Source organism: Cuculus canorus, chromosome 25 (genome assembly GCF_017976375.1).
Source record: "Cuculus canorus isolate bCucCan1 chromosome 25, bCucCan1.pri, whole genome shotgun sequence".
Lineage (NCBI taxonomy): Eukaryota > Metazoa > Chordata > Aves > Cuculiformes > Cuculidae > Cuculus > Cuculus canorus.
In genome coordinates, this window is record NC_071425.1 from 6,536,139 (window position 1) to 6,555,643 (window position 19,505).

Sequence of the window (19,505 nt, forward strand, 5' to 3'; positions counted from 1 at the left end):
AACCCAAACTATTCTATGATTCTATGGTTCAATGATTCTCAGCCCTCTTCCTCGTGGGGCTGGGAGCCATCACCACGGGGGTGGAGAGCAGAACGAGCTGCTGTGAGCCCTGTGGGGTGGTGCTGGACACGAGGGTGCTGGGCAGAGCAGGATAATTTCCCATTCCTGTCTGCAGTTCCCAGGCACCTGGGGATCCCCTTCTGCCCCCCAGAGCTGCCCAGCCAGCCCCACAGCAGCCGTTTGCCAGCGGCTCTTCACATCCAACCACTTCAGACCCAGAGGAAAGGAGGCGGCACCAATAATCCTGCACCTTGCCAGCCTGAAGGCACCAACAGGGTCCCAAAGCAAATGCCCACCCTGATCCCGGAAAATGGGATCTCCAGAGCCCACAGCTTTGTGTGTTAGTGCTGAGGATGAAGAGGAAAAGCTCAGCCCTGGTTGGGTGCAGGCAGCCAGCGGGGAGGTTGCAGTTGGGTTGACTTGGGCAAAGGTACGATGGAGCATTAAACCAGAGAAGAAAAAGCGAGGAGAGAAACTGTTGCTCTGGTCTCCTGCAGAAGAAATATCACTCTTGATTCCGCTGACTTGCACTCGCATGCACCAAGCTCCCTGGAGGCAAGGACTGCCAGCGGCTCCTGCCGTGCCCCGGGCTGCCGGAGATGCTGGCTCACCTGAATCGCTCTGCAAAGTGCTGCTGGAGCTGCTCTCAGCATAGAATCGTAGAATCATAGAATAGTTTGGGTTGGAAGGGACCTTGAAGATCATCCAGTTCCAAACCTTCTGCCATGGGCAGGGACATCCCACTGGATCTGATTGATCCAAGTTCCATCCAACCTGGCCTTGAACACCTCCAGGAATGGGGCAGCCACAACTTCCCTGGGCAACCTGGGCCAGTGTCTCACCACTCTCATGGGGAAGAAATTCTTCCTGATGTCCAGTCTAAATCTGCCCCTCTCCAGTTTATCCCCGTTCCCCCTCGTCCTATCCCCACAAGCCTTTATGAACAGTCCCTCTCCAGCTTTCCTGTAGCCCCTTCAGGTACTGGAAGGTCACTGTAGGGTCTCCTCGGAGCCTTCTCTTCTCCAGGCTGAACAACTCCAACTCTCTCAGCCTGTCCTCATAGGGAAGGTGCTCCAGCCCTTGGATCATGCTTGTAGCCTCCTCTGGACCCATTCCAACAGTTCCATCTCCTTCTCACATTGAGGATTCCAGAACTGGACACAATCCTCCAGATGAGGTCTCCCAAGAGAGGAACAGAGGGACAGAATCCCCTCCCTCGCCCTGCTGGCCACGCTGCTTTGGATGCAGCCAGGACACGGTTGGTTTCAGGGCTCTGAGCACACATTGCGGCTCATGTCGAGCTTCTCATCTCCTACAGGAGAACCTGAGCTGTGTGTTGTGTCATCACCTGCTGATGACAAGGGGCCAAACGGCATCCACAGGCTTTTTGCCAGGCTTCAGGCACTCTCAGCTCGGCTGGAGGCTGACAGAGATCCAGCACACACCGAGGCTCTCAGGAGACCTCTCTAAACAGGTTCCTCCTGGCAGGATGCTGAGGACAGAGGCAGCAGCAGATGGGGCCACGGGAGCCCGGCCAGGGCAGGACCTGGGGCAGCCGAGGCAGGAGGAAAGACTTCACAGAGGAAATTTCAGGGCTAACAACACACACTTAAATCTTGCAGAGTTTCTCCACCTGAAAATCTTCATTGCTTCATTTCCAGAAGAGATTATCCCATGGGATTGGAGAACAGACAGAGGGCAGCTCTCAGCCATCCACCGAGACCGCTCGACGCCCAGCAGCCACCGTGACTCCGGCTGAGGCTCCTGCAGCTCTGTGGGGCTCCTCTCGCCTTAGGGTCACGTTTTGCTACCAGCCAGGAGCCACCCAAGTGGAATCCTCGTGTCTTCTTCACATCTACTGTGTTCCCAGAGTTCCCTTTGCCAGCTGGAGTCGCTACAGCCATGCCCAGACCTTGAGACCAATTGGTGGAAGCGGAGACCCTGGACCACAGCTCCGTTCTCGGGATCCTCCCAGGGCTCCAGCCGGTCATGGATGTGTTTCCTGCACACCTGGAGCAGGGAACTCAGTGGGAAGCAGAGGTTTTGTTCCCTGGTGGCAAGCAGAGACAGAAGCTTGGCATCTCAGGGTGACAGACAACATGGTGTCCTCTCCAACGTCACCTCTGAGACCTCTTCCCGCAGTTGCAGTGGGAGCGGGCAATGGTGTTCTAATGCAGAGGAAGCTTGGGAGGGCTTGACCAGCAAATCATCGCTCCTCAAAAGTCCTTTTAGCTGGGAAGAATCAGTTTCCAGACTGGGAGGGTGCATCCATCCAGACTCTGTCCAGGCTGGGGACAGCGGGCACAGCTGGCAGCCCAGCGCGTGTCCTTAGCACCGCAGGGTCTGGATCAATCCCAGCTCTTGGTGATGGTGATCCAGAGACATGAGGGGACCCAGTTTGGCCGCAGCGAGCCCGGTAGGAGACAATCACCGCGCAGCTCTGGTCCCTCTTCCTGGCCTCAATCCTCCCGTCCCATACGTGATGCCAGGGCTCTTCTCCAAGCCCAGCGTGGCGTAGGTATTTCCTGCTCCCGTTGTGCCGTAGGCAAACACTGGGAGGAGAAAGGGTGGATGCTTGAAAGACTCCTTAATTAAGAGAAGCAGCACAAGGTCTGCTCCTGGCTGGGGAGGAGAGCGTTGCGCGGCAGCCCCTGCAGCGGGGTCACCTGCAGGCTTTGCAGAGACGAGGCAAAGCTCGTTACCCTCTGCACTGGCCACGCCGGCCCTCAGTACAATTCTTTTAACTCATTTCAGCCTCACTAATTGAGCAGCCGAAGGCTGAGCGAGTCCCCAAACTGTCACACAGACCGTGCTCAGCTCATGCCGACCCTTCGCTCTCACAGCCGAGCAGCCCCGCTCCCCCGTCTGCCACCGGAAGGTTTTTCTTCTCCCATACCTTGTAATTCATCCCTGAAGCTGTTTCTTCTCCCACATCTCAGAACTCATCCCATTTCCTCCTCTTTCAACTCCCTCTCGGAAGCATCACCCCCATCGGAGCAGGAGACACCAATGGAGAGCCGCAGCTTCTCCCCATTAGCAGCACTCGGTGCTTTGCAACTCGGCTCATCGGAGGCACCGGGAGTCGTTTGATGCAGGCAAAGACACCGGCGAGGAGCTTTCTGACTTGGTGAGGGACCTTTTCAGACCCAGTGAGGAACCTTTCCAGACCCATCTCTATGATGCCGCCAGCCCGGAGGGCGCTTGCAAGGAGCACAGCAGCCCCACAGCACCCTGAGACATCTGTGCTTCAGCCCAGATCCTGCTCCAAAGTTCAGCATCCTCCTGAAATCAATCCATGGCCCCACCTGAGCCCACCCAGGAGCTCCTGCCTGGAGCACAGGCGTTTGCTGGGCCCCGCTGGAGGCGTTGCAGCTGCTGAGGACACTGTCGCGGGTCTGGTGGGCACTGGAACACCTCCTCCCCGCGGACCCAGTGGAAGGGCAGCTCTGGGCTCTTGCTCTGGCGCTGCAGGCGGGCGGCCACCAGGCTGCTCGGGGTGCAGGATGAAGCCACGCCGGTGGCAGATATTCAGGAGGGGCTGTACACCCCACTCAGGCTCCTGAGGAGCTTCAAGCACCACGACAGTGGTGGTGCCCTCCCAGGGCTCCCAGTGAGGAGCAGTGAGGGTAGCTGTGGGGGTCAGTGCAGGCTGGAAAACGCAGCCCCCAGAGTCCTATAGATCCCCTCAATTTCCCCCCTTGTTTGGAGCCCTCAGCCCCCACAGCAACCCTGCAGCTCCCCTGAGTCCCCGCAGCCCCCCGATCCCCACAGACCCCCTCCAGATCCCATGGATTTCATAGAAGCATAGAACAGTTTGGGTTGGAAGGGACCTTGAAGATCACCCAGTTCCAACCCCCCTGCCATGGGCAGGGACATCCCACTGGATCCGATTGAGCCAAGGCCCATCCAACCTGGACTGGAACACCTCCAGGGATGGGGCAGCCACAAATTCCCTGGGCAACCTGGGCCAGTGCCTCACCACTCTCATGGGAAAGAAACTCTTCCTAATGTTTAGTCTAAATCTGCCACTCTCCAGTTTATCCCCGTTCCCCCTTGTCCTGTTCCCACAAGCCTTTGTGGATAGCCCCTCTCCAGCTTTCCTGGAGCCCCTTCAGGTATTGGAAGGTCACTATAGGATCTCTTCTCAGCTTTCTCCAGGCTGAACAGCCCCAACTCTCTCAGCCTGTCCTCGTACAGGAGGTGCTCCAGCCCTCGGATCATCCTTGTAGCCTCCTCTGGACCCATTCCAACAATTCCATACCCTTCTTACGTTGAGGATTCCAGAACTGGACACAGGACTCCAGATGAGGTCTCACAAGAGATTTCCCCCAATTCCTCCCCATAGTACACAACCACATCCACCCACTCTAAGGCCCCCATAGACCCCTCACAACCAAACCCCCCCCACACACCCCACTGGGGAGACCGCTGGAGGAGCCCCAGGGGAGACCTTAATGCTCTCTACAACTGCCTAAAAGGAGATTGTGGAGAGGTGGGTGTTGGTCTCTTCTCTCAAGTGACAGGAGGAGAGGGAATGGCCTTAAGCTGCGTCAGGGGAAGTTTAGATTAGAATCTAGGAAAAATTTCTTCACCAACAGGGCTCTCAAGCACTGGCAGAGGCTGAACAGGGAGGGGCTGGAGTCTCCATCCCTGGAGGTGTTTAAAAGTGGGTGGATGAGGTACTTTAGGACATGGTTTAGTAGTGGACAGGTATGATTGGAGTTGATGACCTTAAAGGTCTTTTCCAACCTAATGATTCTGTGATACCGGGAGAGATGCAATTGTCATCGCCATCACCGTTCCCGTACTGGGACCGATGCTGTTCAATACCTTTATCAATGATATTGACAGCGAGATTGAGCGCACCCTCAGCAAGTTTGTGGATGACACCGAGCTGAGGCGTGTAGTTGCCACACTGGAAGGACGGGATGTCATCCAGAGGGACCTGGACAGGCTGGAGAAGTGGGGCTGGGAGAGCCTCATGAGGTTCAACATGGCCCAGAAGGTCCTGCACCTGGGTCGGGGCAATCCCCGCTTTCAGTACAGTATGGGGGATGATGTGATTGAGAGCAGAGAAGGACTTGGGGTGCTGTTCAATGAGAAGCTCAACATGAGCCACAACGTGTGCTCACAGCCCAGAAACCAACTGTGTCCTGGGCTGCATCCAAAGCAGCGTGGCCAGCAAGGAGGGAGGGGATTCTGCCCCTCTCTTGCTCTCTTGGGAGACCTCATCTGGAGGAATCCTCAATGTAAGAAGGAGTTGGAGCAGTTGGAATGGGTCCAGAGGAGGCTATAAGGATGATCCGAGGGCTGGAGCACCTTCCCTATGAGGACAGGCTGAGAGAGTTGGGGTTGTTCAGCCTGGAGATGAGAAGGCTCCGAGGAGACCCTACAGTGACCTTCCAGTACCTGAAGGGGCTCCAGGAAAGCTGGAGAGGGACTCTTCATAAAGGCTTGTGGGGACAGGACGAGGGGGAACGGGGATAAACTGGAGAGGGGCAGATTTAGACAGGACATTAGGAAGAATGTCTTCCCCATGAGAGTGGTGAGACCCTGGCCCAGGTTGCCCAGGGCAGTGGTGGCTGCCCCATCCCTGGAGGTGTTCAAGGCCAGGTTGGATGGGCCTTGGATCAATCGGATCCAGTGGGATGTCCCTGCCCATGGCAGGGGAGTGGAACTGGATGATCTTACAGGTCCCTTCCAACCCAAACTATCCCATGATCGTGATCCCCATCATCCCCATCCCCATCATCCGGGGGATCTGCAGCCACCCCAGGTCTCGGTGGTGAGCATCTCCTCCCAGCTCGGCGCTGGCAGCCCCAGCCCTAACAAGCCCCATGTCTGGCACCAGCTCATCCTGGTAATTAGTGCTGATGAGTGCTGGAGCCTGGGGGATAACCCCACCCCCAGATCCCCAAAGCCTCCTGTCCTCTTACCCCACCGCAGCGGCACCGGAGGCTCCCACTGTCACCTCTCATCCTGCCAGAGGGTCCCTGTGGCTCTGTGTGACCCAACCATGTCCCCAGTGCCGAGGGGACACCCTGCCATGGGGTGCGGGGATAGGGATGCAGTGGTGGCACCAGTGTCCCCATGGGGGTGACAGAGGGGACATCAGAGGGGACACCTCACCATAGGGCCACTGGGCTGCGGGCACGGGGACGTGGCGGTGGCAGCCACAGTGTCCCCATGGGGGTGACAGAAAGGACACCAGATGTTGGGGACAGGGGAGCATCTCCAGATGGACCAGTTTGGGAAGCCAAGAGGGGTTCAGGTGGCAGAAGGACCCCATCCCCAGGACAGGGTGGCAGGAGGACCCCATCCCCAGGACAGGGTGAAAGAAGGACCCCATCTCCAGGACAGGGTGGCAGGAGGACCCCATCTCCAGGATAGGGTGGGAGAAGGACCCCATCTCCAGGACAGGGTGGCAGGAGGACTCTGTCTCCAGGTTGGGGTGGCAGGAGGATCCCATCTCCAGGATAGGGTGGCAGGAGGACCTCATCTCCAGGGTGGGGGGCATTGGCTTTGCCCCAGGCAGGGACACAGACTGCAGACGGGGAGAGGTCACAGCTCTGCTTTACCATGGAGGCATCATCCCAAGGGTCTGCCCCCCGCAGCCCCCCAACCTGGGGCCAGACGGGGCTCCCGTATCAACATCTGTACATATATACACGCTGGGGGGGACCCCGGCATCGCCCGGGTGGGGGGAAGCAGTGGGGAGTGGGGCCAAGCGGGGGGTGCAGCCGGGGGGTGGGGTGCAGTGGGGCAGCACATGGGGTCCCCAACCCCACTGTGGCCCCCCCAGCCGTGAATTAGCAGCCATGGGGGGCAGTTAATGGGAAAAGGGGGATATGGGGAAAGAGGTGGCCGGGAGCACCGTGGGGGGATGCTGTGGGGCTGGGTGGCCATAAGAGATGCCGTGGGGGGATGCTATGGGGCTGGGTGGCCATGAGGGATGCCGTGGGGGGATGCTATGGGGCTGGTTGGCCATGAGGGATGCCGTGGGGGGATGCTGTGGGGCTGGGTGGTCATGAGGGATGCCGCGGGGGGATGCTATGGGGCTGGGTGGTCATGAGGGATGCCGTGGGGGGATGCTGTGGGGCTGGGTGGTCATGAGGGATGCCGTGGGGGGATGCTGTGGGGCTGGGTGGTCATGAGGGATGCCGTGGGGGGATGCTATGAGGCTGGGTGGTCATGAGGGATGCCATGGTGGGATGCTATGGGGCTGGGTGGTCATGAGGGATGCCATGGGGGGATGCTATGGGGCTGGGTGGTCATGAGGGATGCCATGGGGGGATGCTATGGGGCTGGGTGGTCATGAGGGATGCCATGGGGGGATGCTATGGGGCTGGGTGGTCATGAGGGATGCCATGGGGGGATGCTATGGGGCTGGGTGGTCATGAGGGATGCCGTGGGGGGATGCTATGGGGCTGGGTGGTCATGAGGGATGCCGTGGGGGGATGCTGTGGGGCTGGGTGGTCATGAGGGATGCTATGGGGCTGGAGAGCAGCAAGGGGATGCTGTGGGTCTATGTGGTCATTAAGGGATGCCATAGGGCTGGGTGGTCATTGGGCGATGCTGTGGGGCTGGACGGGATGCTGTGGGGCTGAGTGGTCATTGGGGGATGCCAGGGGGCCAAACCATGGCAGAGGGAACTTGTGGGGCTGGTGGTCACTGAGGGATGCCATGGGGCTGGGTGGCTGTGGGAGAGATGCCATGAAGCTGAATTTCAGCAGGGGGATGCCGTGGGGCTGGGAGATCACTGGGGGATGCCGTGGGGCTGGACGGCTATGGGGCGATGCCATGAGGTTGGGTGGTAGTGGGAAGCAGAGCCACAGCAGAGGGATGCTGTGGGGATGCCGTGGGGCTGGACAATGCTGTGGGGCCCAGTCATGGCAGGGGGAAGCCATGGGTCATTGTGGGATGCCACGGGGGTGTGCCGTGGGTCTGGACAGCTGTAGGGGGATGTTGTGGGGCTGAGTGGTCATTGGGGAATGCCATGGGGCTGCGTACCTGCAGGGTGATGCCGTGGGGCTGGGGGGTCACCGGGTGATGCCACCAGACTGGACAACTGCAGGAGGATGCTGTGGGGCTGGATGGTTGTGGGGGGATGCCGTGGGGCTGGGGGGTCATTGGGGGGTGCCATGGGACTGGGGGAATGCCACAGGGCTGGGTGGTCACTGGGGGATGCCGTGGGGCTGGATGGTTGTGGGGGGATGCCATGGGGCTGGGGGGTCACTAGGGGATGCTGTGGGGCTGGATGGTTGGGGGGGATGCTGTGGGGCTGGAGGACCACTGAGGGATGCTGTGGGGCTGAGGGGTCACTGGGAGATGCCGTGGGGTTGGATGGTTGTGGGGGGATGCCGTGGGGCTGGGGGGCCACTGGGAGATGCTGTGGGGCTGGATGGTTGTGGGGGGATGCTGTGGGGCTGGAGGACCACTGAGGGATGCTGTGGGGCTGAGGGGTCTCTGGGAGATGCTGTGGGGCTGGATGGTTGTGGGGGGATGCTGTGGGGCTGGAGGACCACTGAGGGATGCTGTGGGGCTGAGGGGTCTCTGGGAGATGCTGTGGGGCTGGATGGTTGTGGGGGGATGCCGTGGGGCTGCGGGGCCACCGGGGGATGCCGTGGGGCTGGACGGTTGTGGGGGGATGCCGTGGGTCCCGGCTCAGTCCGAGTAGATGATGAAGCCGGAGAAGGTGCTGTACTTGTTGTTGTTGCCGCCGTGGGCTTTGCCCCCGTCCAGCTTGATGAAGACCTCGTCCCCCGCGTCCAGGTGCAGGATGACGCTGTTGCTGGCGTAGTCGTAGTTCTGGTCCGCGTCCTGCGCGATGGCGCTGGCCCGAACCTGCGCGGGGGACACGGCGTTACCCGCCTCCGGGGCCAGCTCAGCCCCAGCTCGGGGCGGCGTGGGGTGTCCCCACCCTGGGCAAACAGGTCCCACGCGGAGGTGCGTTCTCCAAGCATCGGCCAGAGCCTCTCCCTGAGCTCGGAGGCTCAGACGTGGGACCATGGCTTGGGTGCGGGAGCACAGATCTGGAGTAGGATGTGGGACCAAAGGTCTGGTTTGGATGTGGGGCCAAAGCTCCAGGTTCAGATGTGGGACCACAACTCTGGATTCAGATATGGGACCAAAGCTCTGGATTCAGATGTGGGACCAAAGCTCTGGTTTGGATGTGGGATCACAGATCTGGATTCAGATGTGGGACCAAAGGTCTGGATTCAGATGTGGATTCAGATGTAGGACCAAAGCTCCAGGTTCAGATGTGGGACCACGACTCTGGGTTCAGATGTGTGACCACATGCCTGGGTTTGGATATGGGACCAAAGGTCTGAGTTTGCATGGAGGACCACGGCATAGACACGGGACCGCAGCTCCGGATTTGTATGCAGGACCATGGCATAGACACAGGACCCCATCTCCAGATTCAGATGCACAATGACAGTTCGGACACGAGACCCTGACTCCAACTTCCTGTGCAGGACCATGGCTCCGACGTGTGACCACAGCTCTGGATTCAGAGGTGGGATCCCAGCTCCCAGTTTGGAGACAGGACCATGGCTCAGACACAGGACCTTGGGATACAGCCCAGACACAGGACCCCGGCTCAGACATGGAACCCTGGCTCCGACACAGGACCCCGTCTCGCAATTCGGATGCAGGACACTGTCTCGGACACAGGACCCCGGCTCAGATTCAGATGCAGAACCACAGCTCAGACATGGAACTCCGGCTCCCAATTCAGATGCAGGACCACAGCTCAGATTCAGGAGCTCCAGATTTGGATGCAGGACACCATCTCGGACACAGGACCCTGGTTCCAGATTTGGATGCGGAACCACAGCTCAGACATGGAACCCTGACTCCAACACAGGACCTCAGCTCTCAGTTTGGATGCAGGACACCATCACAGAAACAGGACCCTGGTTCCAGATTCGGATGCAGGACATGGCTCAGACATGGGACCTCAGCTCCCAATTTGGATGCAGGACACCGTCTCAGAAACAGGACCCTGGTTCCAGATTCGGATGCAGAACCACAGCTCAGACACGGGACCTCAGCTCTGACATAGGACCCCAACTCCCAATTTGGATGCAGGACATCATCTCGGACACAGGACCCTGGTTCCAGATTCGGATGCAGGATGCTGTCTCGGACACAGGACCCTGGTTCCAGATTTGGATGCAGGATGCTGTCTCGGACACAGGACCGTTTCCAGATTTGGATGCAGGACACAACCTCAGACACAGGACCCTGGTTCCAGATTTGGATGCAGGACACAACCTCAGACACAGGACCCTGGTTCCAGATTTGGATGCAGGATGCTGTCTCGGACACAGGACCGTTTCCAGATTTGGATGCAGGACACAACCTCAGACACAGGACCCTGGTTCCAGATTTGGATGCAGGACACAACCTCAGACACAGGACCCTGGTTCCAGATTTGGATGCAGAACCATGGCTCAGACACGGGACCCCAACTCTGTCACAGGACCCCAACTCCCAATTTGGATGCAGGATGCTGTCTCGGACACAGGACCCTGGTTCCAGATTCGGATGCAGGATGCCGTCTCTGACACAGGACCCTGGCTCCCAGTCTGGATGCAGGACCACAGCTCAGCCATGGGACACTGGCTCCAGATTCGGATGCAGGACCCTGTCTTGGATGCAGGACCCTGGTTCCAGATTCAGTCACAAGACCACAGCTCAGACACAGGACCCCAATTCCCAATTCGGATGCCGGATGCTCTCTCAGTCTCCCAGCCCAGTCCCAACCCAACCTGACGAACCCGGTACATCCTCACGCATCTCCCCACGATCTCCCCAGGACCCGCGAGCGTGCTGAGCTCAGATCCCCCAAAAAGCAGCCTGGCTGCTCTCCCGGATCCCAGCCACTGCGGGGCAGGATGCTCCCCCCCCATTAAACATTTCCTTGGATCCAAACGACAAGGCCGGGAGGTGCCGTAACTGCCTGGAAAAGCAGCTTTGTGGCTGGAGCTGCTGCGGAATGATTTGGGTAATCAAATCGATGCCGGCGCCTCGCAGGGAGATCGCGCAGCGCTGGGTGACAGTGACGAGCCGGCAGGTAAAATCCCAAGTGGAATGCAAAAGCGATGCACCGGGGAGAAGATGCTCCTAATTATAACTGACGGGAATGGGCTCTTAATTGGCTGGAGCTGAGCGGAGAGGCACAGCCGAGCAGCCGCGGGGTCCCAGAGCCGGCAGGGGAAGGACGGCGGTCCCCATGGATTCTTGCGGGGTCCTGGGGGTCGTCTCCTCCTGGGGAAACACAGCGACATCTCCCCGGGTCCATAGGCACTCTGCAATGGCGCGGTGACCCACCAGCCAGGGGCCGTTAACTCTGGAACCTACTGATGGCCCAGTGGGTGGTCCCATAGCGCTTCTTTCAGCGGTGCAGCCATAACCCCGGTGTCCTCACCAACACTGTCACCCCGTTCAAAGTCACCCCCTGCCTACCAGGCCACCCCCGGCACAGGACACGGTGCGTCCCAGTCACCCACAGCGCCCCAATCTCCAGGCGATGCTGCCTCGAGGAAGAGGAAGGGGGGAAGAAGCAGAGGGGAAGGAGAATGGGGAAAAGCTGTTTGGTGCCGGATTCTGCCGCCATCGTCCCCCCCTTCGCAGCCAGAGCTGCCCGATGCCATCCGTCTTCCCTCGTTAAGGAGCCGCCTCGTCACCGCGCGCCCGCCAGCCCTTCGCGCTAACCAGGGAAGATAAATGGAAGCGCCAGGGCTGGGCTGAGCTGATCCCTGCTCCGCGGCGACAGAGGAGGTGGGGGCTGCCACCACGTGTGTGTGTGTCCCCCGCGATGGCCTTGTCCCTCTCATCCTGCTCGGTGCCTCAGTTTCCCCACATCAGCCACAGCCCCTGGAGGTGAGAACAGTGGTGGGGATTCAGTCCTGGCGCTACCGCAGCCGCCGTCAGCGATCATGGTGACACCACCGGGGGAGGGCCACCAGCCCTTGGGACACTGCTGGGGGGGTCACCAGCCCTGGGGACATCACTGGGGGGGGGGGTCACCAGCCCTGGGGACATCACTGGGGGGGGGGTCACCAGCCCTGGGGACGTGGCAGGGTGGGGACGGGGGGCAGCAAGGGGCTCCTGTGGCTGTGCTGAGCCGCTCGCTGTGCTCGGTGCCCCACATGCCACGGCCCTGGACCTCCAGGCATGACAATGGGGGCCCCCCAGGACCCCCCCCCCCGTGTCCCCGGACACCTCTCACCCCACCAAAGGGACCCCAAAACTGCCCAGTTAAACACTACCCCCCCCCCCCCTCCATCCGTCTGTTTGTCTGTCTAGCATCTCCCCCACCCCACTGCCCCTCTCACCTCCTCTCCGGACTAATGCAAATAAGAATAATTAATGCTAATTAACCTCCAGGAGCAGTTCCCTCCCAGCGCCAGGGTTCCCCAGGCTCTCATTAACTCCAGCCCTGACGCCGGGGTGATGGGCTGCGCCCCAAACCAGCAGCGCCCAGAGGAAAGTGGGGGCTCGGGAGGGGCTCCCAGGTTATAAATCCCTTGGAGGAGGCCAGGATCTGCCTGTATCCATCAGGAAACCCCCCCGGAACCCCCAGCCTTGCTGAGGATGGGGTATTTTTAACAAGAAAACCCTAATGAACCCCATTATTTAACGATTTAGGGTATTTTTAGGGTCCTTTTTCAAACTCTCCCGCCGGTGCCAGCCCGCCAGAGTGCTCCCCCGCCTCCCGAGCCGCTGCTTTATAAATATTGGAGCGGCGATAGCAATTAACAACCGGTTAATTAAGCTGCAGCGCGCACGGTTTCTCTCGACGAGGGGCTCCGTAGTTTCCCGAAATTCATGCGGGAGCATTGATCCCGCACGGAGCCGGAGGGCTCACTGGGGTTGGGAAGGTTTTGGGGGGTCCCCAAATATATTTTAGGGGGGAAAAAGGGGGTGAGGTGTGTTTTTTTGGGGATGCTTAGTCCGGAATTACACAGATTGGAAGAAAAGACTGGTGGTGCCATGCGCTGCTGGGACCCCCCAAAATTTGGGGTTGGGGACACAAAAAAACCTCAATAAAGGAAAATTTAAACCGTTTGGATGGAGAAAAAAATGCCGAGCGGCTCCTGCTGCACTCCCGGCTCGGAGGTTTTCGGAGCGAAGGGGTGAAGCTCGGTGGCCGTGTCGAGGTTCCCGATTCCCCCCGGCTCCAGCTTCATTTTGGGTTGATAACTCAGTTTTGGGTTAATCGGGTGTCGTAGAAGCCAGGGCTGCACCGTGGGGTTTGCTGCTGGGAGAAGATGCTGGGAAGCGGGATGAATCCCAGGAAGGATGCCGGCTGCGGTGACAGGATTGAGCTCGAGGGACATTTTGGGGGTGACGGCCACATCTTGTGCCTCAAATCACGGTCAGCGCGGGGGGGACACAGTGTGGGAGAGGGGCAGCGGTTTGGGCAGCACCCAAAATCCAGAGGGATGGAGAGGCGGCGTCTCGGGATTGGGGGGATTCGGGGATGGATGGAGTCGGGGGGGAGGTGGAGCAGGGAGGGGGGATGGAGCCAGCTTTGAGGTGCTCCCCTGGGGACGGGGACATCTGACACAGCAGCACAGCCACCTCCGGGCTGGGGGAGCAGCACCCCAAAAGCAGGGCAGGCGCTGCCCCCCCTCCCCAGGCCACCGCAGACGCTGTCCCCAAGGAGTCCCCAGGGGACAAGGGCACGGCTGGAGAGGGCAGGACACCCCAGGGACACCCCGAAAGCACACAGGGCATGTCTCCATGGCCAAGGAAAGGACCGAGGGGACCCTTGGGGACACATCAGCGCAGAACAGCTACGGCGGCAGAGCGTGTCCCCAGCGCTGGGAGAGGGACAGAGCGCCCGGGGCAGCATCCCCAGGGCTGGGAGAAGGATGAGGCCCCCTGGGAACGGACCCACCAGGAGAAGGATGGGACATCCTGGGGTGCATCTGCAAGGCTGGGAATGCACAGGGGTGTACCCGGAGTGCATCACTGCCACCGGGAGAAGGTATCCCTGAGGATGCACCCAGAGTCAGTCCCTGCCACCAGGAGAAGGATGTGGCATCCTAGGGGTGCATCTTCAGGGCTGGGAGCAGGATAGGACACCCCAGGGATGCACCCAAAGCCCATCATTGTTACTGGGAGAAGAAATGGGGCATCCTGAGGATGCATCTTCAGGGCTGGGAGAGGGATGGGACACCACGAGGATGTGTCTCTGGAGCCGGGAGCAGGACAAGGTTCACCCAGAGCCCATCACGTCATTGGGAGAAGGACAGGGCACCCTGGGGATGCATCTCTGCAGCTCGGAGAAGGACGGGGCAGCCTGGGGGTACACCCAGAGGCCATTGTCACCACCAGGGAAAGGATAAGGCATCCTGGGGGTGCATGTGTGGGGCTGGGAGAAGGATGTGGCATCCCAAGGATGCACCCAAAGCTCATCATCACCACCAGTAAAAGGATGGAGCACCCTTGGGGGTGCATCTCTGAGTCGGAGAAAAGAATGTGGCATCCCAGGGATGCACACAAAGCTCATCATAACCCCCAGGAAAAGGATGGAGCACCCTGGGAGCGCATCTCTGGGTCTGGGAAAAGGACAGGGCACCGCATGGAAGCGCCCAGAGCTCACCATCACCTCCAGGAGTGACTCCAGGAGGAGACTCCCTTGGGGTGCATCTCTGGGTTTGGGAAAAGGATGTGGCATCCCAGGGGAGCACCCAGAGCTCATCATCACCTCCGGGAGAAGGATGGAGCACCCTGGGGGTGCATCTTCATGGCTGGGAGAAGCATGGAGCACCTTGGAGGTGCATCTCTGGCTCTGGGAAAAGGATGTTCCATCCCAGGGGAGCACCCAGAGCTCACCATCACCTCTGGGAAAAAGATGGAGCACCCCAGGGGTGCATCTCTGGGTCTGGGAAAAGGATGTGGCATCCCAGGGGAGCACCCAGAGCTCACCATCACCTCTGGGAGAAGGATGGAGCACCCCAGGGGTGCATCTCCATGGCTGGGAGAACGCCGGAGCACCCTGGAGGTGCATCTCTGGCTCTGGGAAAAGGATGTTGCATCCCAGGAAAGCACCCAGAGCTCATTATCACCTCCGGGAAAAGGATGGAGCACCCCGGGGGTGCATCTCTGGGTCTAGGAAAAGGATGTTGCATGCCGGGGGAGCACCCAGAGCTCACCATCACCTCCGGGAGAAGGATGGAGCGCTCCGGGGGTGCATCTCCATGGCTGGGGGAACGCCGGAGCCCCCGGGGGGTGCACCCCTGGGGCCGGACAAAGGCCGGGGCACCCTCAGGACGAGGTCTTACCTGCCCGTTCTTGCAGAGATCAGCCCACATGCTGGTGCCGTCGCCTCCTCGCATGAGGACGTGGTAGGTGAAGAAGTAGGTGCCGGGGATGGCGCAGGTGAACTTGCCCGAGGCGGCGTCGTAGCTGTTGCCCAGGTTGGTGACCACGTCGTCGAACTTGAGCACCTCGTAGCCCTCGTGGGGGTTCTTGAGGCCGGCGTAGAAGGCGACTCGGGGTACGGTGCTGTAGGTGGCGGCGCTCACGGCTCCCGCAGCCCCGGGACCCGGCAAACCCGGCCGCCCCGCTTCGCCCCGCGCCCCCGCCGGCCCCGGCGGCCCCGGTTCTCCCGGGGGTCCCGGCGGCCCCGGTTTGCCCGGTCGGCCCGGTTTGCCCTGGGGCCCCTGCACCAGCGTGGAGGGCGGCGGGAGGGGCCCGCGCTCGGCCGGGGGCTGCGGGGGGGAGGCGGCGGCGGGACCGTAGGGTTCGCAGACCATGCGGCAGGTGCCGAGCATCTCGTAGCGGCCGTCGGTGCCGGCGGAGCTCACCAGCACCGGGATGAGCACCACCAGCACCAGCACCATCACCACCCCCGCCGCGGCCGCCAGCAAAGTTTTACGGCCCAGGCTGAGCCGCCGCCCGGGCGGGGGGCGCTGCCGCCCCGGGGTGGGAATGGTGCCGGCGGGGGGCAGCAGGGCGGCGGCGGCGGGGGGGGCACCGGGGGTGGCGGCGGTGGCGGCGGCTCCGCTCCGCTCCGCTGGCTCCGCGCGCCCCGCGCCCGCCCAGGCCACGCCCCCTTCCCGGAGGACACGCCCCTTCGCATAGAACACGCCCTCTCATAGGAGGACACGCCCCTTTCCTCAAAGGACACGCCCCTTCCATGTTAGGCAGAGCCAGTCCCGCCCAGGGCACGCCCTTAGGACACACCCCCATCACAGGCCCCGCCCCTCCCATGTTATCCGGCGTCCTCGTCCAGGCCACGCCCCCTCCCTGGAGGGCATGCCCCCTTCCCGCATGCCACGCCTCTTCCCCAAAGGACACACCCCTTCCATATTAGACAGTGCCAGTCCCGCACAGGACACGCCCTTAGGACACGCCCCCTTCCCGGAGGCCACGCCCCCAGAGGCCAAGTGTCCCTCCTGCCTAGGCCACGCCCTCAGGCCACGCCCCCTCACGACAGACCACACCCCATCCTTGTTTGACAGCGCTGCTCCTGCACAGAGCACACCCTCTCCCTGAGGCCACGCCCGTAATAGGCCACGCCCCCTCCCCTCGGGCCACGCCCCATCTAAAACAGACCACGCCCCTTCAAATTTAGGTATCGTCCCTCCTGCCCGGGGCATGTTTCCTTCCCAGAGGCCACGCCCCCAAGTGACCACGCCCCATCTACAGAAGCCACACTCCCTTCCCATGTAAGCCAGTTTCCCCCTCCAGACCACGCCCTCAGATCACCCCCCTCCTCACAGGCCACGCCCCCTCACAGCATGCCACACCCCCTCTCCATTAGCCACATCACTCCCGCCCACATTACGCCCATTTCCGGAGGCCACGCCGCCTCCAGAGACCACGCCCCCTCCCGAAAGGACTTGCCTGTTAGTTAGCGTTCCTCCTGACCAGGCCACGCCCTCTCACCAAAGGCCACGCCCCCTCTGCATAGGCCTTGCCTCCTTCCCAAAAGGCCACGCCCCTCCCCACCAGGGATGCACCTCCACTGGCCATGTGCCTACCTCGCACACCACGCCCCCTCCCCAGAGACCACGCCCTGACACAAAGAAGCCACGCCCCCTTGGCGAAGGCCACACCCCTCCCCTGTTAGGCATTGTCCTCCCAGCCCAGACCACGCCCCCTCACCAGAAGAACATGCCCTCACGGCATCCCACACCCCCTGGACATCTACCCCCGCATTAGCCAGCGCCCCCCCCATAAGGCCACACGCATATATCCTTATGTCACACCCATTGGACAGTCAGGGTACTCTCACTCCACTCAGGCCATGCCCTCTATTAGTCACTGCAGACCTGCTACGGTCCAAGCCACGCCTCCTCCCGCCCAGGCCACGCCCATTAACACACAGTTCCCTCCCACACCCATAGAGGCCACGCCCACTGCCCCAGCAAGCATCATTTCGCTCAGACCACGCCCACTCATCTATCAGGCCCCGCCCCCCCGGCATGATCCCCTCTGTGCCCCCCCGGTCCCCACGTGTCCCCAGCACTGAGCACCAGGGACACGTCCCCACGGGGTCCGGGGCTCCCTCACCTCTGCACGGAGTTGGTGGCTGTGTCCCCAGAAAGGGGGACACCTCAGGTCCCGTCCCCCACGTCCCCACAGGGACAAACCCACGTGCTCTGCTTTCCTCCTGCCTCAGTTTCCCCTCCCGTACGGTCCAGGCCTCTGTTATCCCTGTGCACAGGAGCTGGTGGCCACGTCCCTGCAGCTGGGGACACCCCGGGACCTGTCACCCTTGTCCCTACCGGGACAAAGCCCCTGTCCTTCCCTCCTCCCTGCCTCAGTTTCCCTTCCTGCAGGGGCCCTGGCGATGCCACCACCACCCCACTCACCCAGGGCTGCGTCCCCATGGGATCCGGGTCTCTGTCACCTCTGTACACGGAGCTGGTGGCTGTGTCCTCAGAGTTGGGGACACCCCATGACCCATTACCTGCATCCCCACCTCTCCCTCCTCCCTGACTCAGTTTCCCCTCCCACAGAGGCACCCACACACCCACCACCCATCAGGGTCACCCGTGGGGTGGTGCGATGGGAAGGCACCACCGGTGGCCAAGGCCACGGTGACATTGGGGCACCCACAGGTGACACCATGGGGTTGCGCTGGGGGGTGCTGTCCCCGCCAAGGAGCTGTCCCCGCGGGGCTGAGCACTGGCGGGCTCGTGACACGGCCACGCGGCTGCGCCCGCTCCGTCGCCTGCCATCTCCATCAGGCTTGGCGGGGACAGCGGGATGCGATGGCAAGTGACAGCCGCCGCCAGCGCCGGGGGTGAGCGAAGGACACCGGGGGGAGGGGGGGGACAGGCGGAGGGGACAGGAGAGGGACGGGGACACGGGCCTGGGGGCTGCTGCCAGTGCCGCCCACTGCAGCGCTTCGGTGGCCTCAGGTGACACCAACGAGGTGGCATCAATGCCATTTGGTGGCCTGGGGTGATGACACAGAGGCGGCATCAACCCTGCTTGGTGGCTTCAGGTGACACCACTGAGGTGGCATCAACCCCTTTTGGTGGCCTGGGGTGATGACACGGAGGTGACATCAAACCCCATTTGGTGGCTTCAGGTGACACTGCCAAGGTGGCATCAACCCCATTTGGTGGCTTCAGGTGACACCACTGAGGTGGCATCAACCCCATTTGGTGGCTACAGGTGGCAATGCTGAGGTGGCATCAACCCCCTTTGGTGGCCTGGGCTGATGACGCCAATGTGGCATCAAGTTGGTGTCACCCATAGGTGGACGTCCCAGTGATGCCGCCGTCCCCAACCCCCAAGGACAGACCTCAGCCCCCCCAAGAAGGAGGGGACAAGGGGACACTTGGCAGCCATCGATCGCCCCCGCGTCCCCCTCAGGTCCTGCAGCAGAGCTTTAATTTAATCAGCGTGCAAAAATCAATTAGCCAGCTTTAAGGAGGCAATTAGTCCTGAGGGTTAACGAGGCTGGGGGACGGGGGGTGGGGGTATTTTCGGGTGGGTTTGCTGCCAGCCCCGTGTCCCACCCCAAGCTGTCACCATGTCCCCAACTCCTTCCCTGGTTCCTTTCTCCATCGTTCTGTGTCGTCCCCCCACACCTCCTCGTTATCTTTCTTTTTTAACGAGCGCCTAAAAATACGCCTCGGCGAGGTCACGGCTGCGTGAGTCACTCGCCAGCGCGGTGGGCTCTGCGTGGGGACAGGGTGGCTGTGGTGGGGACACAGCGAGGACACGCAGGTGCTGGTGGCAACAGGGCAATCATCTCATCTCATCTCATGACCCTCATCTAGAGGGTCATCTCTGGTCCTGGTCACCAGGACCAGGTCAGCCCCAGGTCACCTCATTGCCATGGGCTCTTGTGTCCCCATGGCATGGCCACCAGCCTGGGACACCCTCCCAGTCCTGGGTCACCTCATCGCCACAGACCATTGTGTCTCCATGGCATGGACACCACCCCAACCACCTCAAAA

The 19,505-nt window shown here is 61.1% G+C and overlaps 1 protein-coding gene across 1 annotated transcript; it reads right to left on the reverse strand.

The window, feature by feature from the left end:
- Positions 1-8,621: 8,621 nt before the first annotated feature.
- On the reverse strand, positions 8,622-16,123 carry C1QL1 (complement C1q like 1). Its single transcript, XM_009567300.2, has 2 exons — positions 15,366-16,123; positions 8,622-8,904 (listed from the first exon to the last, which is right to left on the reverse strand). Exons 1-2 carry the CDS (start codon positions 15,924-15,926, stop codon positions 8,725-8,727), a joined length of 741 nt encoding a protein of 246 aa, XP_009565595.2. The 5' UTR covers positions 15,927-16,123; the 3' UTR covers positions 8,622-8,724.
- Positions 16,124-19,505: the final 3,382 nt, after the last annotated feature.